This window comes from Salminus brasiliensis, chromosome 12 (assembly GCF_030463535.1).
Source record: "Salminus brasiliensis chromosome 12, fSalBra1.hap2, whole genome shotgun sequence".
NCBI lineage: Eukaryota > Metazoa > Chordata > Actinopteri > Characiformes > Bryconidae > Salminus > Salminus brasiliensis.
In genome coordinates, this window is record NC_132889.1 from 34,792,682 (window position 1) to 34,816,203 (window position 23,522).

Genomic DNA, 23,522 nt, shown 5'->3' on the forward strand with positions numbered 1-23,522 from the left:
GTTGTGAGTATCTTCACAGCTTGCAGTAAATGCTCAATTCGTTCTCAATGTGCTATCTAGAACACGGGTTCTAAGGGTTCTACCAACAAGCCAGAAATCGAAATGTTCCAGAAATGGATGAAGTCTGAAGTGCTGTCATACAAACCGCCATCAGGGAAGTTCTTGTTTGTGTGATTCCAAACTTCTGAAGAGAATTGGGTGTGTATGTGTGTGTATGTAGGCTAAAGTGGTCTCAGGGTATGCTAAGGACATGGACCATCAACCTAACACACACTCTGTGTGTGTGTGTGAGCTTGGGCCTGGGTTTGAGTTTGTGTCACATTCAGATGTGGACACAACAGTGAGGACAACTGGCTCCCAGGGCTCTTCCCTAAACACAATGGGAAGAGATGGAGATCTCTCTGCATGTGTATGCGTGTGTGTGTGTGTTTGTGTGTACGTGTGCCTGTGGACTCGAGTGTGTAGAAGCCCACCCGCCCCCTGGCTCCAGTCACTTTACATCAATCTGTGTCCCCTTGATAAAAATAGTGGCGCATGGCCTTCAGCCAGGCAGAGTGGCATCATGGGCCGTCCACCCAGGACCCCTCAGCCTGCGAGGGGCTTCCAGCAGTGCTCACACACATATATACACACACCAACACACACACATCCTCGTTCTGCTCCTCACTTCCAGCTACTTTCAGCAGCCAAGGGCCTAGTTTTGGTTTCAAAAGTGTGCATGCTGGTGGGGGAGGACACTGTAAAGTTAAAGCCCACCATAGCACACACCACAAATATACACTATGTGTCCAAATGTTTGTGGACACCCCTTCTAATTAATGCATTTGGCTACTTTAAGTTGCACACATATTGCTGATACAGATGTGCAAATGCACACACACACTCACACACACACACCGTGTCTAGTGTATTGCCAATGGCTTCTTTTAGAAACTGTAGAACTGTGCTCTCTGGAATGATGGAAGGTGCTCCATCCAATACTTTTGAGATGAGTTGGGGGCTTCGGAATGAGGTAGGGTGGTGATCATACAACATCCTGACCTCGCTGATCAATCAATCAAATTCTCACAGCAATGCTCCTCTAAAATCTAGTCGAAAGTCTTCTTCCCTGGAGAGACAACTCCAACACAAGCAGGGTCAACTCTTTTAACCCTGGGTTTAGGAAGAAACAATGAAGGAGCAGCTGTCCCAATACGTTTGTCTATTTAGTGTATCTTAGCAAGTGGAATCATCTATTTAGAATATCAAATATTCTGCATATTAAAACATTTGATATACTGACAAATCATTTCAGGGATTAACGCAGAACATCGCTCGTGTTTGAGGAACCAGTGCTTGAGAGAGCCTCGCCCTGTATGAGCTGCAGATATGGACGGGGTCACACCAATCAGATCACACACACATTCATGCATGCTGAAAGCAGCTACATTCGCCTGAAGCTCAAAGCACAGCTCAGAGGAAAGCATCAGGATGGACACAGCAGCTCTACAAACACTTCTTGGTCATGAAGGAAAAGTCCAGAGAGACACTTCAGCACAGATCAGCTGACTGTCCTTAAATATGACATTAGTTTATATAAACATAAAGCACTTTTACTAGGAATATATCTTCTTATGGGGCCTTGTGTGGGAGTGCCCTTCAGTTCCTCGCTCTAATCACTCAACACATTAGAGTCTCAGAGTAGTTACTACATCATTTATGGTAGGTACTGAATCATTTACAGTAAATACTGAGTAATATATAGCAGTAACTAATCATTTATAACAGATACAAAATGATTTATAGTACAGTAAATACTGAATACTTTATAGTACATACTAACTCATTTACAATGCAGTAAATACTGACTAATATGTAATGGATAATAAATCTTTTTTTTAAAATACTAAATTAGTACTATAAATAGTACATAAAAATACTTTAAATAGTATACTATATACATAGCCTATATAACATGCACCATTTCTAGTAGATCCTGAATAATTTGTAGTAGATACTAAATAATTTAGAGTATAGTAAATACTGAATATGTCATAGTAATTACTGAATAATTTAAAGTAAATACTGAACCATTTTTAGTAGATACTAAATCCTTTATAGTATAATAAATACTAAATAATTTACAGTAAATACTGAATAATTTGTAGTAGATACTAAATAATTTACAGTATAGTGAATACTAAATAATTTACAGTTAATACTGAATAATTTGTAGTAGATACTAAATAATTTACAGTATAGTGAATACTAAATAATTTACAGTAAATACTGAATAATTTGTAGTAGATACTAAATAATTTACAGTATAGTGAATACTAAATAATGTACAGTTAATACTGAATAATTTGTAGTAGATACTAAACCCTTTATAGTATAGTAAATAATAAATAAATACAGTAGACACTGAATAATGTTTAACAGTAACTGACTCCTTTATATTAGATATTAAATCAGTTAAAGTAGAGCAAATACTAAATAATTTGCAGTAGATACTATATCAGTTATAGTAAAAACATTAAATATAAAATACTTCAAAGTAAATACTTATTTCTAATACTAAATCTTTTATAGTTAATACTAAATAATTTACAGTACATAATGAATATGCTATATTAATAATTTATAGAAGTTAGTGGGTAATCTGAAGCTGTTGCTGAATAAAAAAATAAATAATAATAATAATAATAATCATCATAATCATAATCATAATCATCATCATCGTCATATGTGTCAGTTTTCAGTGTGTTTCAGAGTGTGTTATTGAGTGTGTTTAAGGTGTGTAGACGTCTCAGGGTGTGCTTTCTCTGGTTCCTGCACTGTGTGTTCAGAGTCAGCACATATTCCTCTCCGACACGAAGCACACAGGGGACACACACAAGAACAATAGTCATTCTGTTCTTTATCCCCTGAGCATGCCTCCCTAACACACACACACACACACACACACACTAACACACACACAGTACACTGTATTCATGTCTTTGTCAGAATGAGAATCAGATGACTTCACTGGTCGGATACGATTCATTAACAACAGTGAATCTGGTTAAATGAGTGCAGATAGGGGCTGAGGGGATTTAAGGACATGCCACCCTACTGCTCAACAAAACTGACCCAAATCATGACCATTCCTACACCCCCCCCCCCACACACACACACACACACATCCCATCTGAGTTCATATCATGTAATATCAGTGAAGACGTCCTTTACCAAAGGTTTACCTGGATCTGTATGTGAGATTTATACACAGAGGCTGATTCAGCAGTAGTAGTGGTGTAGTTGGGGTCTCACAGGCTCAGTGCAGTAAATACTAATAGACTAGCAGTAGTAGTGGTGTAGTTGGGGTCTCACAGGCTCAGTGCAGTAAATACTAATAGACTAGCAGTAGTAGTGGTGTAGTTGGGGTCTCACAGGCTCAGTGCAGTAAACACTAATAGACTAGCAGTAGTAGTGGTGTGGTTGGGGTCTTACAGGCTCAGCGCAGTAAATACTAATAGACTAGCAGTAGTAGTGGTGTAGTTGGGGTCTCACAGGCTCAGTGCAGTAAACACTAATAGACTAGCAGTAGTAGTGGTGTGGTTGGGGTCTTACAGGCTCAGCGCAGTAAATACTAATAGACTAGCAGTAGTAGTGGTGTAGTTGGGGTCTTACAGGCTCAGTGCAGTAAATACTAATAGACTAGCAGTAGTAGTGGTGTAGTTGGGGTCTCACAGGCTCAGCGCAGTAAATACTAATAGACTAGCAGTAGTAGTGGTGTAGTTGGGGTCTCACAGGCTCAGTGCAGTAAATACTAATAGACTAGCAGTAGTAGTGGTGTAGTTGGGGTCTCACAGGCTCAGTGCAGTAAACACTAATAGACTAGCAGTAGTAGTGGTGTGGTTGGGGTCTTACAGGCTCAGCGCAGTAAATACTAATAGACTAGCAGTAGTAGTGGTGTGGTTGGGGTCTTACAGGCTCAGCGCAGTAAATACTAATAGACTAGCAGTAGTAGTGGTGTAGTTGGGGTCTTACAGGCTCAGTGCAGTAAATACTAATAGACTAGCAGTAGTAGTGGTGTAGTTGGGGTCTCACAGGCTCAGCGCAGTAAATACTAATAGACTAGCAGTAGTAGTGGTGTAGTTGGGGTCTCACAGGCTCAGTGCAGTAAACACTAATAGACTAGCAGTAGTAGTGGTGTAGTTGGGGTCTCACAGGCTCAGTGCAGTAAATACTAATAGACTAGCAGTAGTAGTGGTGTAGTTGGGGTCTCACAGGCTCAGTGCAGTAAATACTAATAGACTAGCAGTAGTAGTGGTGTAGTTGGGGTCTCACAGGCTCAGTGCAGTAAACACTAATAGACTAGCAGTAGTAGTGGTGTGGTTGGGGTCTTACAGGCTCAGCGCAGTAAATACTAATAGACTAGCAGTAGTAGTGGTGTGGTTGGGGTCTTACAGGCTCAGCGCAGTAAATACTAATAGACTAGCAGTAGTAGTGGTGTAGTTGGGGTCTTACAGGCTCAGTGCAGTAAATACTAATAGACTAGCAGTAGTAGTGGTGTAGTTGGGGTCTCACAGGCTCAGTGCAGTAAACACTAATAGACTAGCAGTAGTAGTGGTGTAGTTGGGGTCTTACAGGCTCAGCGCAGTAAATACTAATAGACTAGCAGTAGTAGTGGTGTAGTTGGGGTCTCACAGGCTCAGTGCAGTAAACACTAATAGACTAGCAGTAGTAGTGGTGTAGTTGGGGTCTCACAGGCTCAGTGCAGTAAACACTAATAGACTAGCAGTAGTAGTGGTGTAGTTGGGGTCTCACAGGCTCAGTGCAGTAAATACTAATAGACTAGCAGTAGTAGTGGTGTAGTTGGGGTCTCACAGGCTCAGTGCAGTAAATACTAATAGACTAGCAGTAGTAGTGGTGTAGTTGGGGTCTCACAGGCTCAGTGCAGTAAATACTAATAGACTAGCAGTAGTAGTGGTGTAGTTGGGGTCTCACAGGCTCAGTGCAGTAAATACTAATAGACTGTTTATAGAAAAACCTTTCTATGCTGTGACCCAACGAACTAAGCGCATTGCCATTATACTTACCGTCACTGTGATCCTAACATAACCTTGTATCTCCACTTTTTGACATAACATGAATTGTCAAATGCCCAATGCCCTGGAATAAAATACGAACAACAGTATTCTGTGATTAATTAGGTAATTCTGATTAATCACAGGCCGAAATGTTAGCTAGCACGTCCTTGAATTTGTTCTTATAATATCTGATTGTAGTTTAGAGAACTTCAGCCTCGAACACGACGAAGCTTTAATAGAGAAAAGGCTTCACCAACTTCTTAGGAGATAAATGGAGGATCAGTCATTGGGCTGGATTAAGCTAATAGCTAAGAGAGGAGCAGCCGTGTGTGTGTGTGTGTGTGTGTGTAAGAGAATGAGAGTTAGTTATTTAAGATTTAATCCATATTTTAGCATAAATAAAGTGTAATCTAACCTCTGAGCTCAACAGTAGCGATGCTGTGTTTACATCGCTAAGTAAAAGCGCTAACACGTCACTAGCCTCTGTAAAGAGAGGGCCGAGTTGGGGCCAAACCTTAAAACTTAAAACCTTAAAACTGAGACCCCCATAAAAGTTCCTCAAAAGATCCTAAAGGAACTTTTTTACAGTACCGTATTGCTAGGTGGATGCTTATGTAATCCAGATGGCTGTTTTGGTGTTGCTAGGTGGTTGCTAGGGTGTTGCTAGGTGGTTGCTAGGGTGATCCAGGTGGCTGCTATGCTGTTACTAAGTGGTTGCTAGGCAGTTGCTATGCGAATGATGTGGTATTACTAATTTGCTGCAATGGTCTTGCTAGGTAGATGCTATGGTAATCCCAGTACTAGCTGTGGTAGTTCAGGTGGTTACTGTGGTGTTGCTAAGTGGTCGATACATGGTTGCTGTGGAATTACTCATTTGCTGTAATGGTCTTTTGCTAAGTAGAGTCTATAGTAATCCCTGTAGCAGCTGTGGTAGATCAGATGGTCAGATGGTTACTGTGGTGTTGCTAAGTGGTAAGAAGATTAATTTGCGTTAAAAAAAAGGTTAACCCATTAAAGTTTGCAGATTAATCGTGTGACAGCTCTACTTTTCACAATGTCTTCCGAAGTTTTTTTTTTCTTCTGTAAAGATGTAATTTTGGAGATACAGGGTTTTTGCATGACAATCATTATATGTATATTATAACAGAGGGTTATATTCCTGTCTGTCTCAGAAATGGTTTGTAGGTCATTAAATATTCACTAGTATCTCACACACAGAGCCTGTGCTGTATTCACAGTCCTCACCATTCAGACTAGCTGCAGCCCAAGATCCCATTTCAACCAGGTTCAGGCAGAGCGCTTTCTCACAGGCTCGCAGCGCCCTCTAGTGGCAAAGGACGGACAACACAGGTGCTGAAAACACAGCAAAGAGTCAGTAAATTTGCAAACAACAGCGACAGACAGAGATTGTAATCATGTGAGAGATTGTAATCATGTGAGAGAGATGATGAGGCACACAACACCTCGAGGCATTAAACACAGCAAAAACAAAGCAAATATACTAGTAACACTCAACCAGCCACATGGGGTACCACAGCAACCACCACACTGAGACACCATAGCAAACACCTGGGATACCACACTAACTCCCTGCCTAGCAAACACCTAATAACACCATAGCAGTCAGCAAATGAGTAATACCACAGCAACCATGTATCGACCACTTAGCAACAACCCAGTACCCACCTGAACTACCACAGCTACTACTGGGATTACCATAGCATCTACCTAGAAACACCATAGCAGCAAATGAGTAATACCACAGCAACCATGTATCGACCACTTAGCAATACCACAGCAACCACCTAAACTACCATAGCTACTACTGGGATTACCATAGCATCTACCTAGAAACACCATAGCAGCAAATGAGTAATACCATAGCAACCATGTATCGACCACTTAGCAACACCACAGTAACCACCAGAACTACCATAGCTACTACTGGGATTACCATAGCATCTACCTAGAAACACCATAGCAGCAAATGAGTAATACCATAGCAACCATGTATCGACCACTTAGCAACACCACAGTAACCACCAGAACTACCATAGCTACTACTGGGATTACCATAGCATCTACCTAGAAACACCATAGCAGCAAATGAGTAATACCACATCAATCGCATAGCAACTGCCTAGCAACCACTTAGTAACAGCATAGCAGCCACCTGGATCACCCTAGCAACCACCTAGCAACACCCTAGCAACCACCTAGCAACACCAAAACAGCCATCAGGATTACATAAGCATCCACCAAGCAATACGGTACTGTTAAGAAGTTCCTTTAGGATCTTTTGAGGAACTTTTATGGGGGAACCTCTTAAGGTGCTTTGAGGAACATTTTAAGAACTTTTAACAGTGTAGCAACCACTCAGTAACACCGTAGTAACCACCTGGATCCCCCGGAAGTTTTCATTGTTATAAAATAAAATACAATTTTATTTAAAAACGCATTTAAAAATAGTATTGTAGTAAATTTTATCATTGAGAATTAAGATTGTTCGAATATTATAAATTATTTTTTATTTTATTTTTATTTATTTATTTATTTTATTTATTTTTTCAGCCTGGGAGTTTGGTCGCCGCCAGTGGGGCCATGCCGCTGCTTTTTTCCTCAGGCGTTCTGCGCGGACTGCCGGCTCACGCTCGGAGGACCCCAGAGAGGCAGCATGGCGGGCCCGGCGGAGTTCGAGTCGTGGTTGTGTTCGCGGCTGGACGCGCTGCAAGTGGACCGGGATGTGTACGGAACCTACATCTGCAGCCTGCTGGAGGAGGAGGAGAGCGAGGCGGAGCGCCTGGAGGCTCTGAGGGCCACTCTGTCCGCCGTGCTGGTAAGGAGACCGGAGACCGGGGGGCTGAGTGTGACAGGGGGCTGGAGCTCCACACATACACACTCTCTCACTCTCACACACTCCTTACTTAATATCTGAACCTGTCATGTGGGCCATGGTGGGGTTGTTGGAGCAAGGGAGCGCTAAAATGTGCAGTACTGGAGGAGTCCAGCAAGAAAGCTGAGAAGCACTGCTAGAAAAAATGTCCCTATGCCCTATTTAGGGAACATGGGATCATTTGAGACACAGCCTTTCTCAGACAAGTTCAAATGACAGCTCTGCATGCACAGCTTGTACTGTGCAGAGGCTCATTATTTACAGTCATATTAAGCTCCAGATCTCAGAACAGATAAAGCAGGTGAACATAAATCCAGTAAAAAGCAGAAACAAGAGCTTCTCAATCTGAAGAAAGAAAGTAGTGAGATCTTGTCGGTGAGCTAGTCTGAAGAACAGAGCTCGGGTCCTCCAGGTTTCTCCTGGACGCCCCCCAGTCCAGCCAGCACATCGTGGAGGATGTGTTCAACTCCATCAGCAGCAGCAGCAGCAGCAGCAGCAGCTCACCTGATTTACCATCATTAAGCCCTGATTTACCACCAAACCAGGTGTTGATCTGAGGAGAACTCTAAATAATACTAGACTCCATGAGGAGAACCCTGGAGATGTTCTAATGATGAACACAGTGATGGAGAACCACCTCCACCACTTTCTGTAGGAATGTTATTATTAGTGTTTATTCTAATATTCTAAACGTTTTACTGAGCAGATAAACACTTACCGCTCAGATAAAGAGCTTTTTTATGTGTGATATGACTCAACACCCCCAGAAGTAAGAGGACAGAGTGTTGGGTGACAAGGGTGCCCCTCACATGGTTCCATATATACCCCTTGCTCCATAAATAGTACCCGACAGCCATTTACTAGGCTGCTATCCAGCTCCAGTCCCGGAGGAACTATACCCTTTCACTGTACAGTCTGAATGCAGCTACCAGCACCTATGTAACGTCCTATGTGGTCTTATGGTGGTCTCTTTCCATTGCTGGATATGACAGATGGGCTGCAGTCTCTACTTGTATAGCTGCAAAAAAACAGCTGAGTAATCGGGACAGAATTCCAGTGTTGCAGTTATATGTTTATGTATTGCACAGCTCATTTACATATTACAGCCCCAATACAAATGATGTTAGAAATGACCAGGGACAGGAAAGACCCTTAATATAGAAATTCATAAGGTAAAGAGATAGATAATCCCCCAGAGAACCTCAGTAATCAGTGTGAATGTACTGACGCATGGCTTCACCTGTTGAACTATTTGCAGATAAAACTGACCACTACTTTAAAAAAAAAGGACTGCTACTTAATCCAAGATTTACCACTTTATTATTGTTATTATTATTATTATAAATTCATGCTCTGCTTAATTTGGAGCTTTTAATTTTAATCTTAATATTATTTCGGGTGTTTTCAAAGTGGCATCATTTATGTGTTAATTGTAACAGGATTTCTGTCAGTCAGGTCAAAAAGTGGCCCTTCTGCGAGAAGATTTTGGTAGTCCGAGACCTGATTAATATTTTTTTTAATCATATATAATAAAACAAATTAAGAAGAAAATGGATAATTTTATTAAATTAGCTCATAATTCACTGTACACTCGACAACAGTTCCCTAGTCCACCTCAACCAAGACAAGACCAATTCCCAATGACAATAACAAACTACTGTTTCACACCCTGTTTGCTAGCTGCACCTGACCCTGTTTACACCTGCTCACTTGATCCGTCCTGACTATCAGGATCATATCTGGATCAGGCCGAACTACATAAACATGCAAGTGTAAACTCCCCCATGACACAAGATACAAGTCCGATCGCTCAGACCACTTCGAGAGGTGGCATTCGAGACACGTTATAGCAGCATGAACACGTCCGTCTCGATTCCGGCCGCATTCGACCATTGAAACCCTTTCCAGTACAACTACTGAAACGCCAGCAAAGACGCATTTGACTACCCAGTGTAAACACGTGGCTGAAATTTCATCAGAATACAATCCAGATACTAGTCACATGAAGCGACCAGGTGTAAACGGGGCCTTAGGTGCAGGCAATCACTCAGCTTCAAACTCCGGGTCAGATATACTGAGCGTTTAGCACCAGCCAACGTGTACGAGCCTAATCACAGTTTATGGGGCGTGCTTATGGATGCATGCAAAGTGCACTTCTCTCACTCATCCAAATGCATGGGTGCAGATATTAGACATGCAGCTCCTGTGTGTTTGTTGTGCATGTGGAAGTGTCTAAAATCGGCGACGATGGGAAAGTAACTCCAGTTCTCTTCTCTTGTTAGGAGGAAGACGCACTCGAGGAGGTTTGTCAGGAGATCTTAAACCAGTGGACCGACTGCTCCTCTCGATCCAAAGCCGCCAGCAGCCACCCGGACGGTGAGTGCAGCTTAATCATAAAATCACACTACTGACCAGTCTAATTTTACTGCCTTCATCCTAATCATACCCACTTCCACATAGCCCTCACTGAGAGCAGGGCTGGAAATCTCAAAGACCAGCAAAGTTGGGAAATTATTCTGTGCATCCTAAAAAGGTTTTGCAGTGATTTGATTTGACCGTGGTTTAGTTTTGGTGTGATTTAGCTTCACTTTAATATCATTAATAATATTCATAATTGAAGTGAAGAGTGTAGATCGAGAGTCTACTTTCTTTTTGTCTCTTATGGTCCTCTGTCTCTCTCTAGATGAGGTTCAGGCCATCGCCAGTTTGATCGAGAAACAGGCCCAGATTGTGGTCAAGCAGAAAGAAGTGACTGAGCAGGACAAGAAGAGGAAAGAGGCGTTACTCGCTCAGTACGCCAATGTCACAGACGAGGAAGAATATCCTTACTCATTTAAGACTCTGCGTTTTCACACCTGCCCTTTTTAGTCTGGTTAAATCGAACTCTGGTTCGTTTTCATTCTTTATAAGGGGAGGTGGTCTCAGTCCGGCCCCTAATGAACACTGGAGTGGTTTGTTGATGGTGAGAATATGATCTGACCTCAGCTATCAGGTGAATTCTGCAACTCTAAGCTAAACGACTCCCGTAGCCAAACGTGTTTTGCACTGAAGCTGGTATATTGCCCAGATAATTACTACACCCATCTTCATATCCCCTCCTTCCTGGTTAGGGTCACAGTGCGTCCAGAACCTGCCAGGAATCATTGGGTGTAAGGGAGGAAGGGAATACCCTCTGGACACCAGAGGGGCACCAGTCTATCGCAGTTAATTACTACATTGATAAACAAATGTCATCTCTGCTGTTGCGCTATGTTAAATTGTACAGGAATTTGCACTAGTCCAGATTACATTACCATCTTTACGGTATTTACTTTCTTGCCCCCTTCCCAGATTGGTCTATAGACAGTGGACAGAGAGAACGTTCTCGCATGATTTGTTGTGCTTGGATTTTTTTCCTGTGTGAAAGCGAATCAAACCAAGGGAAAACGCTCCCAAGTTTATAAACGAATTAACAAACCAACTATAGGTGCTGACACCTGCTGTTTTACTAGGAGACGGAATGGTCATGCATCTCTTAATGAATCTGTTTAGTGATGTGTTTGTGTTTTCATGAGGTTTGTCTTATCTGCTAAACTCATGGCCGTGTGGACAGTAGATGAATAGATCAACATAAATCAAAATCATAAATTTATATTTTTAGGTCATCATCAGCTGAACCGGTTAGCTAGCCTGTTTCCATGTTTTCCACTTTCCAGCTAGACTCACCCATCTGAGGACTCTCAAGTATCTCTAAATGTCCTTGACTTTCACACTGAAGGTGAAGAGGAGGAGGAGACAGGAGCTGTGGGAATCCCCAGTGATAAATGTATCCTTTTGTTTCTATTTTTGCACAAATCCATTCAGATAATTCCTCAGGCTCAGATTGCTAACCCAAATTCCCAGACATTCCAAAAAGAAAAAAAAGGTTTCCCTTTCGAGTTGGTAAGGAATAACGTTGTATAACGTGTAAGATGTACATTCCAGTCAACTTTAACGTCCCTCTATTAATGCATAAATATGATCTATTGAAAATCTATTGAAAAAATATTTTGGCCAGTTGGTCTTGATTCAGGGTTTCGTCTACAAGAGGTTTTCCAGTCTGGACCTTGAATCCAGTTTCCAGTTCTGGACTTTGTAATCACTGGTAGGTGTGTCACACAAGTGGCCGATCAATTACATGAACTGTTCCATTAACTTAAGAGAGAACATCATCCAGTAGTGGAAACTGGATGCAGGGTCCAGGTTTGAAGATATGGTCTCTCTAAAATGGAGGTTCTTGGAGGTGTAGCTTCGTCCACATTTCTCTGAAGCAATACTTTTTGGCCCGTTGTGTATTAATCCAGCAGTGAGGGTCATCAGTCTTAATGTCCAGCAATAACAAGTTTGTAATAATAAGTTTGGTAAAAAAAAAAAAAAGGAGACAGGTGAGTAAGCAGGTGACAGTGGTCACCTAAACGCAGCTGTAAGCAAACAAACAAATGAACCTATTCCTGCTGGATGCTCTTTTTGTGTTTGGTCGTTTGCTTAGTTGTAGTTTTCACTCAGTACCCCAAAATGTCATCAGTCAGCCAAGGTGCATTTGGTTTGGATTTTTTTTTTAAACTGGAGCTAGGAGGTTAATGTACTAGTGTAATATTTTAGTTATGCCAAAAGTAATAGAAGTGTCTGTACTTCAGGTAGCATCTTGTTTGTGTGGTTTCTGACACTGTTGGACAAAACAAACATGGACAAAGTCCAAACTTCAGGCTTCCAGATGGATGCTGCATCTATTTTAATATTCAATGCTGTACAAACCTGATCCTGGTTTTTCTATTTTTGCATATTTGTCAAGTTTAAATGTTTAAGATCAGTGAATGTTAATATGAGAGAAAGGCAACATGAGTAAACATAGTGCAGCTTCTACATGATCATTCTATTGCACTAGCTACTGACTCAACCAGTTAGCTAAATTCATTTGACCACTGGGTTTCGTTTCATGAGCCACGCCCAGGCATGATTACTGCCAGATCTGCTGAATCTAAACCCCAATTAAATAGAACCTGTCTGGCATTGTAATGTAACACAGGCTAGAGGGTCTCTAAAAGCAGGTCATTTTTGCTAGTAGTGTACTGCACTTTTATCCTTCACTCTGACCCTCAGCCCTCTTCAAAAACACCAACGTGGAGGATGTCCTGAGCCGCCGCCGGAATCAGCGAGAGCAGGCAAAGGAGGACGCGCAGAAGAAGAAAGAGCAGGACAAGATGCAGAGGGAGAAAGACAAGTTGTCCAAACAGGAGCGCAAAGAAAAAGAGAAGAAACGCACACAGAAAGGGGAACGCAAGAGATAAACATGAGGCATCATTGGAATCTGATTTGGACTGTATTAGGTTCTTCACTGAGAATGCGAGAAAACGACGGCACCTGTACGGACTATGTTCTGGTGTAAGGTGTAGGCACCCACAATTATACCTATTTTTTATTTTTATTATTATTATTACTATTACCCAGTGACCAGCAGCTGTGCTAAGGGATTTTAACCCAGGGCCTGACTGACTAAAGCCATAGCACACATTCAGCGACTGATCATATCCATCCAAAGCCAGTAACCGTGCTTCTCCGTTGTAGTCCTGGTGACCTCATGCACTGCACAGTTGGGGTTTTCCTGCTTTAACACATTGGCTTAGCTTAGACAGAGTCTGAGGCTGGATTCAGAAAAGCTTTCTGAGGAAATAAGAAATTTGAAAGGATCTTAAGGCAAATACTGAAGTTCACCAGGGTGTTCCTAAATACAGTTCTTGGAAAAACAATTCCACAAGTCTTCAGTATTCTTTTAAGGGGGAATTCCTCTGATAGTTTTTGACATTTCTGCATAGCTCAGTGGTTGAGATGTAAACAAAGTACCTCTGAGTGGGTTTTGTGTTCACTGTAGAGAAACATGAGCCATTTTCAGATATGAACTCAAGAAAACGTCCAAAGAATTCTCCACAGTTGCCTTTTTTTCCATATATGTAGCGTAGAGCTGGAGAGTTTTTGTGCCAGGTGTGTTCTTATTACTACAGGAAATGAGGAAATGCTCCATGTGATTCAGGAGAGGGGGCAGCACCTGTGTAGCACTTGCTGGGGGCATAGCGGGAAGCAAAACGTATGCCGCAAAAATGGTATAGGATCTTGGTTTCACGCCAGTCGCATGAAAAACATCCACACGCCCACTGTGGATTCTCCAGATAACTACTTGCTCCTTTTTTAACACATGGGCTCACTCCACGTTTCCCAGATTTTGCACGAGCAGTCTGGCTGGCTAAGGTCTGGCTAGACTTTGGCATTCACACATGCGGCTCCTTCGGGTAATGTCCGGAAAAGTTCTGTTTGAGTACTAATAGTGCCCCCTTGTGGAGAATATTTTGCCTGTTAAACATGAGCAAGTTCAACAAGCATCAAGTAATAACTAATGTTAAGGGCAACTACATAATTACATTATAGTGCTTCAGAGTAAAGGAACCAATCTCTGACCTGTTCCTTTCAACATCAGTAAAAAATAATAGAGGAATCTGATCCTAGATCAGCACTGCTGCTCTGAGATGCTCTATGAATTCAGCCCCAACTCTGTTGAGCTGGAGAAACCTTACTGTAATGTTCAAGAGGTCGTCAGGACTAAAGCTGAAAATCACTCTAGCCACTGGGGCTGAGCAAGGAATATATCATAAGTCGTCAATCACTGATCAAATGACCGTTTTAACATATACACTTGCTTTAGTAAATTTGGCATGTCATCCCTCTAAGCTCAAATCTCTGACATTGTCCAAGCCTTCTAGTTTTTTGTTCATCTTTAAGATGTCCCGATTTCTGTTTATTATTAATTCTACACAATTGAGAGCCCATTCTTGTCTTTGTGTTTAAGCTGCTTCTCGGAGGTAAACCAGTGTGCTTTCCCATTTGTTTGCATATAAATCATGCTCAACAATTCCAGCAACAGAAACAGCACAGAGGCGGCCTATGCTTTCAGCTAGCCCGCTGCTTACAAGCCTTTCCAAAACAACTTGAAACTGCCGCAGGCCGCCTTTACATGTAGCAATATGCAGAGTGCACACTCGGATGACCCAAAGAGGTGAACTTTGCGTACAGTTAAAACGACTGGACATGGGTTTAGTTACTGAACACGTCCTCTGAACGGCTCATGCTAACCCTGTTGTATTCACCAAGGATGCATTTAAGGAAATGCTCTAGTGTTTTGTTGTTTGTTTGTTTTTTATCTGCTGAGTCTAACAAATCTTTGTGTGTGTATTTAAAACCAGAACAGTGAACCTTTTGACTCAAACACATTTGCACCCATCAGCCATAACATTAATACACTTCCTTGTTTTTATACTCACTCAGCTTCCCATATGGGAGCACTCTGAAGTTCTATAATTCCAGACTCTAGTTCATCTGTATCTCTGCGTACTTTGGTTTTAGCCTTCTTTCTCAGGACAGAGCAGGTAGTATTAGTAGTAGATCAGACACCTCAGCATTGCTGCTGGACTGAGAAAAGTCCCCCAAACCACAAATATCCAGCTGGCAGTGTCCTATGAGCACCGATGAAGGACTAGAGGATGAGCAACACAAACTGTGCAGCAACAGATACAGAGCTTCTGTCTCTGACTTTACATCTACAAGGTGAAGCAACTGGGTAGGAGTGTCTTATAGAGTGTGGACAATGAGTGGCCATCACCATGTCAGTGCCGCTGCAGTGCTGAAAATGACCCAGCACCCAAATAGTACCTGCTCTGTGCTGGTGTGATGGGGGTCCTGAGCACTAAAGAACAGGGTGTAAGGGGTAATAATAAAGTATACAGAGAAACAGATGGATACAGTCTGGACTACAAAGTGCTCCTGTGTGGTAAGTGGAGCAGATATAATGGACAATGAAGCAAGCAGATGGTGTTCATGTTCTGGGTGGTCTGTATATAATTTATTCCTGAAGACTTTATACAGGGAATTCTGTGTTTTCTCTAGGGGGGAAAATGCTGTCCAGAAAATGGCTGTTTTGGGAGTCTATGTTCCAAAATTGCTTTTTTCTGTGTACATTTTCCCTGTGCCTATCACAAAAACCTCTTTAATTTTAAGAAGTCAAAATACGAATGTTTCTACATGCAACCTAACATTGCTTTAGAATCCAAGAGCCAGGTGCTGAAGAACAGCTGGGCTGCGTGTTTTGAGTAAACAGGTTGTCTGTGTTGTGTTTTTTTTTTTTTTTTATCTGGTAATCAACCAAGCGCTACACATGCAGTAGAGAAAGGTTAGGTTGTTAAACACTAGAATATTCCTTTACATGAGTATATATAAGCAGTATACTGTCAAAGCCATAACAAGGATTGTGTATTTTTTTCAGATGTTCATTTGAAGCTGCTACACGTGCCAATCTGTACCTCGTAGACTGCCTTTTTATGCACCATGTGGGCTGTACTGTATACACACCAACACCTCTGTTACCTATTGCTGTCCCTTAAAAAGAAAAAAGAAAAACACATGCTTGGTATGTTATAGGAGGGGAAGGTTCAGACAAGCTTCTTCCTAACTGATTGCTTAATGGAACAAAGGCATTTTGCAGATCAGATACACTTGGGACTACTTTATTTTTAACCCTCCAGACTCTATCTCATCTTGTTTTCTGATCTGATTTGTGTGAGGTCCTGTTTGAGTTTCAGATTTATATTTCTTTAATAATTATTCTGTTTTACTAAACAGGTATCTGGGTTTCTACTGTTTTTCCTGTGCTTTTCCCCCTGACTGTGTGCAATGAATTGAAATGGGTGCATTTTAATACCTTTCCAAATAACTATAAAAATGGCAATTACGCATCAGTTTGGCTTTTTGACTTTATTTTAATACTGTATAATTTACGTATAGCAGTAACTGCTAACAAAAAGAGGAGCAATGCCACATTAATCAAACAGAAACTTTAAAATGCGCTATCTGAACAAATGACTGTCCCTGACATCGGCAGGGTTTAAGCTGGTTACTTAATTTACATCAGTCCACGTATGAGTCAGTATTCCTCCCAGATCTTAAGAGGGATTTTCTCTATTGACTTGAACTCAAATTTACAAAAAAAATATATGATTCATCATAGATAAGCATCAGTTAAGTACACTGCATATAAACATATAAACAAGATTTAGGTTACTACTCATTTTAATTGGATTGAGTTGTGTGGTTGATTTGAGATACACTGTATAATAGTTAACCAATATTGGCCCATATTTATCATCATTTATCATGTCAAGAGTACAAAAGGCTGACCTGGGATCAGTTGCCTTTTACATAGCGCTAAAGAGCACTGCAAAGACTGATGAGATATGATCTGAGATCAGCGTCCTTCAAAAATATAATCAGATCCTCAGAATGAAAAGGGCGTTAAGGAACTGCATGCAAGCCAATGTTGCTTGTGGCAACTAATGGACAGGTGCTGAAGAAAGACAGATGACATCTGCTCTGAGATCGGTGTTTGTCAGAGATGCTTAATAAATATGAGCCACTGTTTGAAAATGCACTCCAGTTTATCTGAAGGTAGAATGCTGTTTATTAGATTGGAAATAAATAAGATTAATTAGCAGAATTACCCAAAGAAATCTTGCAATAATTATTATTATTAGCATTTAAACCAAAGTTTGCAAGAAACAAAACGTTCCAATAAATAAGTAAAACACAAGAAATTTGGACTTACTGAAATCTAAGTTCTTATTAGTGCCTTAACTTACAAGATTTGTTTCTTTAGAGCAGACACTAATTACACCAAAGTTAAATTATTATAAGATAAATTATTTTCAGAATGTACTGAATTTTTCAGAGGGACTAAACATTGCTTTAACATTTGCACTAAAATCTGAGGTCAAGAGGGTGACATTCTCATTATCCTTCAAGCTCACTGACCTTAACTTACATTCTTCTCCAATGATCAACCGCTAAAAGGTCCCTCTTCTAATCTGTTCTTGCCAGTCTTCATCTTTCAGAATCTTGTCTCCTTCCGTCTTTCTTTCACACAAACTCCTTCTCACTTCAGGTCTCCTGCTTCTCTCTCTCTCTCTCATTATCTCACTCTCTCTCATACTCACTCTTTCTCTCTCTCTTTCTCTCTGTCAGCAGTCTGTCCACAATTCGAATGTGGAGGGCCTCTTGAAATACATGGGAAAATGGCTCAGTGATCTTACTGCCATAATTCCCACACACTATCCTTTGGAGAAGCTGCTCTTATGTTGATTGGGATTTTTAAATAAGAATGATAAATGTTACTGAACTGAGGATTGCATCTATTGCTCAGAACAGAGCCTACTGTATCACTGTAGTGTAATAACTTAAGTAACAATATTCACTCACTCCACTGAACACACTGAATGTCATCTCAGCAGCTGCTGTTCCCTTCTCTGCAGATTGTTACTGTGTGTGTGTGCAGTGTGCATTCCCGCACACACACACATACTCTGGAATGTTTGCCTGGTGAAGATCACAGGGTGGGTACAGCTCTCTCTGGGACAAAGAGGTCAGGACTGTGTTGACCCAGAGCTGAACAGGTGTCCGTCTCTCCTCCTTCTGTGGGGCTTGCCCGGGTTTTTGGCAGGGTCATCTGCAGCGCACACCACAGAGCAGTGCGAGACTTCCGGGTGCTGCTGCTCAGGTCTTTCAGTGCGGATGCCAAATAGAGAGTTTCTAAGCCAGGTAAACAGAGAGGTAGAGAGGAGAGATGTTTAGACTTAAAAGGAGAGTGCTAAAATATAAACAAAGTCATTCAGAGGGGGTGCATTGCAGAGAAACTTAGCAAGTCATTTCTTTAGTGGTGGCAAATATAGCCATTTTAATAACCATTTTAAATAAAATGTTGGCAATATTAAAATAGAGATGTGAATTTTTTGGTACTTTTTGTGCTTTTATTACTACATTCACAGGCCACTATATCAGCTCCACTTCCCATATAAAAGCACTCTGTAGCTCTCTATTCCCAGTAGTCCATCTTTTTCTCTGCATACTTTGTCATTAGCTTCCTTTTACCCTGTTCTTCAATGCTCAGCAAGTATTATTTTGGGTGGTGGGCCATTCTTACTGCACAGTTTGTGTTGGCCATCCTCTAGTACTGCTGTGTCTAATCCACTTGTACCAGTGCAACACACACTAACATACCACCACCATGTGAGTGTCAGTGCAGAGCTGAGAATGATCCACCACCCAAATAATACTTGCTCTGTAGTGGTCCCGTGTGAAGAACAGGGTGAAAGGAGGCTAATAACAGTATGCAGTATGCAGAGAAACAGATGGAGACAGTCTGGAATTATAGAAATACAAATTGCTTCTATTATGGGAAGTGGAGCTGATAAAACAGATGATGAGTGAAGCAACAAGGAGGGGGTGTTAATACAAGAACAAGATTACCCTGTGTTAATGTGTCTGGTTTCTCACAAATGCATGAAGCACCTTGATCTAAAGTTTGTTCTTGGATGATTTTTTTTCATATAAATCTTCCTGTTTCCCCAATAGAGTGTCTAGCCAGACTGATGGCACCATGCTCTGAAAATTGCATGTTATTTTACAATATTTAAGTTCCAGCAATACTTTACACGGTTGTCATATGAGAAGACACTGTACAACTCGGACTGGAGTTCTGGGCAGCTTCTACCTTAATGAATAGGGGCAAGACTGAGAGGACTAGAGAAAACTTGGAAGGGAAGAAATGGGAATTTATAGGAGACAGAAAGACATGGTCCCCCACCTAAACCCCCAAACATACTTCATGTTACTATAAATTTCAGTCTGTTCTTTTCTAATTCTAAAAACAAGAGGGCTACAAAAGGTCGAGCTGTGAGCCTGGACACAATCACAGTACACAAGGTTCAGTAAATATGCTGAGAAATGTCTCTAATAGTTCCATTTTCAACAAGGGGCAAAAAGACACTAGATATCTATGATGCCACTATGCTTACCTGAAAGAATGATCTACCGAATGATATTTCTTAACTTCTGTCATCTGTGATTTATCACAGTGTGTCTTGTATGCAACTACCTGTGTCCTCCCTCAGGTAAGCTGAGCCCTGTCTCTGTCTGCTGCTGCTGTTGAGGAACTCATCCTTGCGACGGGTCTGAGTTATGTAGATAGCCTCCAGATGCCTATCCAGTGCTGAACAGATATTAGCGTGGAGAGGGAAACTCCGCAAGCGTTCCATCTTCCCCAACAAACTCACTACCTTTAAATTTTAAACAAATTACTAATTAAAAATACTGATAACGAAATGACAGATACTTCTAATAACCAATGCAGTACTGTGAGCAATGTTTACATGTATTATTTACTATGTTTTGTGAGATAGAGACAAAAACAGAAGATGCTTGCCTAGAAAAACCTAACCACGCTCAATGAACTACAGAAACTGGATAACATGACCTGTATCCTTGATCTAAGCTACTTGTGTATGCTGACCTTTGCCTGCTCTCGAAGCTGATCCACTATGAGCCTGTCCACTCTGGAGGGGTTGGGAGGCATCTTGGGCAGAGAGTTATTGCTCACCACAGACACACGCTTGCCTGGATAGCTCTTCACCAGAAGAGACTCTGTCTAGTAGAAAATTATACTTAACTGCTTGTCATCTTTTAGAGCAAAAATAAATGTATTTCTTCTTTAATACTTAATTCTAACAACTTTAAAGATTTGGGTCTAACATCATAGGACATAGGCCCAAGGCCCCAAGTGATGGACAGAAGACATGTTGCGCTTGTTATGTAGGCCATAAATTAGATGTCATTTTCAGTACAAGATGCTAGGTCAATGCTAATCGATTAAAAACATGTGACTCTTTAAAATGTTAAAAATGTGTTCCATTTACATGCTTATTTTGTTAACTTTCATGAACTTGGGACTCTAGGCCTTGGAGTCTTCTATCTTGGATTATTACCTTCTTTCTTTCTTTCTCCAGCATTCTCCATTGCTCGTAGCACTCCTCCAGATATTGATGCAGTTGGCTCATAGGTCCCCCACGACTCTTGCTGAATTTTGGTGACCTCAGGGTGGACATAAACCCAGGAAAATCTACACTAGCTGTGTTTGGCCCTATCAGCTCCTGTAGGTAAGGGTTTAAAGTTGGAATTTCTCCATCTGGCAAAAGGTCACTCATTTCCAATAGAGGCACAGAGGGTAGCAGAGAGCGGGAAGTGAACCAGTGGTATGGATTCTGTCGGGGATCCCCCACCTGGTACATGTAAGGGAACATCTGGGCTGGCACAGGTTTTGCTTGGCTGGAGCCTGCTCCATTGTGTCTGGCCTGACCAGCATATATAGTGCCTAGAATCTGATAGGGGTTCTGCAAGAGTCCTTGTTTTTTGCTTGTCTCTCTTGGAAAGCTAGCTAGAGGTTTGGGTTTGACTCCAAACTGCTGAGAGTTGTGCCCCTCAGATGTAAAGCCTGTGGCAGCAGCTGCCTGCAGCCTACTCTTGTCTAGTTGCACACTGAAATTCCCTCCATCTCCACTGCCTGCCATGTTCCTCAGGCTTTCCAAACCCAAACCTAAGCCTGTCTGACCCATTCTTCCTTGCAGACTCACACCATCGCCCTGTACAAAATCATTAAAGACTCTGCCTGTAGGCCTCTGCTGAGATGACGCGAGAGGAACAAACTCAGTAACAGAGTGGGACATTAGCTTGGATATCCCCTGGTGGTCAGGGCGGATGCTGGCCTTGGCTGAAAGCTTAGTATGACTTTGGTACTGGTTTGACTGGCCGTGATAGTACTGGTGGAGGCTGGTTTGGGGGGTCCTAGTGTCTCTCTGGCTTGACTCTTTGCTTTGGTGTGGTCCTGAGGGATGTAAGTGGGATTGGAAAGATTTGGGAGGCTCAAAATAGTCTGGTGGCTGACCAAACCCTGGAAAGTCTTTAATGGCGTAATCATTTTGCAAGGGAAGACCTTTCCCAACATCACCTCCTCTTTGCTCCCCCAAGCTCCCCATCAGATCTTTCTTAAGACTGGGCATTTGCGAAACAAGTGCTGATATCTTCTGGAACGGGTGACTCTTCAGATCAAACATGTTCTCATCCTGAAGTTTCATAAAATTGTTCTGAGCTGATTCGCTTTTAAAGACATCATCTTGCTCTCCCACAAGAAGAGCCTGGATGTTATTAGCCAGCTTGTCAACATCCTGCATAGAATGTGGCATTCTATGACTTTTGTGCCTGCTCAATACAGATGTGTCTTGGAATGGGCTGAAGTAGGAGTCATTCATTTTATTTGGTGAGCAGCAAGAGTCATTAAATGTATCCATGTTCTCGTACAGGTCATCACTGGTGCTACAGAAACTATTGTCCTTCCCAGGCATGCCATGCTCAGATTTTCCTGCCTGGGTCTTGGCAATGTAGGCATTTACCGCAGGGGGAATACCGAGACCAGGAGGTGGTCTGGTTAAATCTTGGACTCCTGGAGAATAGGCATCAGATTCTCCGTTGCAAGCAGAGAAAAGCCAAGATGAGTCAGAAACATCAAAACTGCTGAAATGCTGGTAAATGTCAGTGCTTTGATTAGAGTCTCTTTCCATTGGCTCAGGACAGAGACGGTTAGGCTGCATGCCAGAGCTGGACTGCACCTTTGCCTCAGAATTAAGGTACTGCAAGCTATCCTGTTTCATAGACTTGGGTGACCACACTGTTTTTAGACCAGTTGATTTCCTGTTGAGATCAGTGTTTGTGTTAAACAGATACAGATCATTTTAAAAGAAGCTTACCAATATGAAGACATATATATTATAATTATTTTATATACTGTCAGATTTACAGTAAGCATTTTTTTTTACACTACTTGAATACTAACTCCTGTGAGAAGTAGCAGTCCATTGGGTCCACCTCTTCCAAAATGTCTGACACTAATCCATAGAGATCAGCCTCACTCCCACAGTCATTGCCATCTGTAAGATTCCTGTAACAGTGACAACTCAGTTAATTTTTTTTTTTACTTCTTAAATACCTAGCAGCCATTTGATCGATATTGTAGATTAAAAAATTTGGCAACAAATTAAAGCTACACAATTTTCCCTACTACTACTACTACTAATATTGTTGCTTCTTTAGATTTGTGCTACAGCTACAAAGCTAATATGGTTACACAAAAACAGAAATTTATATTGCAACAATTTGTAATGCATTGAGTTATAATACCTCATCTTAAACAGTCTTACTTTTTACAACATTCTCTATAGAAACGGGCAGGGGCGCTGTCAGGGATTTTGAGCCCCATGAAAAAATACAACACTGTGCCCCACAACTGTAACGGTTCTGCCAAAATACTTAATAAATTATTTTTTCGGGCCCCTGTCAATCACAAGCCCTTACGATTGTCCACCCCTGGAAATAATAAGGCAATAAAATAGACCAGATAGGGCTTCAACATTAATTACACTGGCCTCATAAGCACAATAATCTGAAACCTTTGCCTTTGTACAGATTTTGGATTTCTCTTACTTTATTCTGTATGTCTTCTCCAGGATTCAAATTGTTTCCCATTTATTTTTCTACTATTCACTTTTGTAATGTTTGCTTCTCTAAACTTGAGTGTTGTACAGAGATAAAGTATTTCAGAAATAAATGTAATACTAGTTAAATGATAAAGAAAG

General features: G+C 41.4%; 2 protein-coding genes across 2 annotated transcripts in view; one reads left to right on the forward strand and one right to left on the reverse strand.

Annotated features, from left to right (window-relative positions):
* Nucleotides 1-7,714: 7,714 nt before the first annotated feature.
* ccdc43 (coiled-coil domain containing 43) lies at nucleotides 7,715-16,748 on the forward strand. The gene is made up of 5 exons (XM_072693815.1): nucleotides 7,715-7,893; nucleotides 10,233-10,326; nucleotides 10,634-10,769; nucleotides 11,703-11,755; nucleotides 13,069-16,748. Exons 1-5 carry the CDS (start codon nucleotides 7,732-7,734, stop codon nucleotides 13,254-13,256), a joined length of 633 nt encoding a protein of 210 aa, XP_072549916.1. The 5' UTR covers nucleotides 7,715-7,731; the 3' UTR covers nucleotides 13,257-16,748.
* A 9-nt stretch (nucleotides 16,749-16,757) lies between these two features.
* moto (minamoto) overlaps nucleotides 16,758-23,522 on the reverse strand; it is a gene marked incomplete at its 5' end in the record, with an annotated part of 7,375 nt that continues 610 nt past the window's right edge. The window contains 5 exons of the mRNA XM_072693816.1: nucleotides 16,758-18,591; nucleotides 19,937-20,117; nucleotides 20,351-20,485; nucleotides 20,823-22,581; nucleotides 22,724-22,828. Of these exons, the coding sequence (XP_072549917.1) occupies nucleotides 18,389-18,591; nucleotides 19,937-20,117; nucleotides 20,351-20,485; nucleotides 20,823-22,581; nucleotides 22,724-22,828 (2,383 nt within the window). The remainder of the gene's footprint in view (nucleotides 18,592-19,936; nucleotides 20,118-20,350; nucleotides 20,486-20,822; nucleotides 22,582-22,723; nucleotides 22,829-23,522) is intronic.

Bases quoted from the DNA above. Each gene is read 5' to 3' on its own strand.
- ccdc43 (XM_072693815.1), top strand. From the start codon at position 7,732: ATGGCGGGCCCGGCGGAGTTCGAGTCGTGGTTGTGTTCGCGGCTGGAC. The intron at 10,327-10,633 runs GTGAGTGCAGCT...GTCTCTCTCTAG, and splicing joins CGCCAGCAGCCACCCGGACG to ATGAGGTTCAGGCCATCGCC. The intron at 10,770-11,702 runs ATATCCTTACTC...TGACTTTCACAC, and splicing joins AATGTCACAGACGAGGAAGA to TGAAGGTGAAGAGGAGGAGG.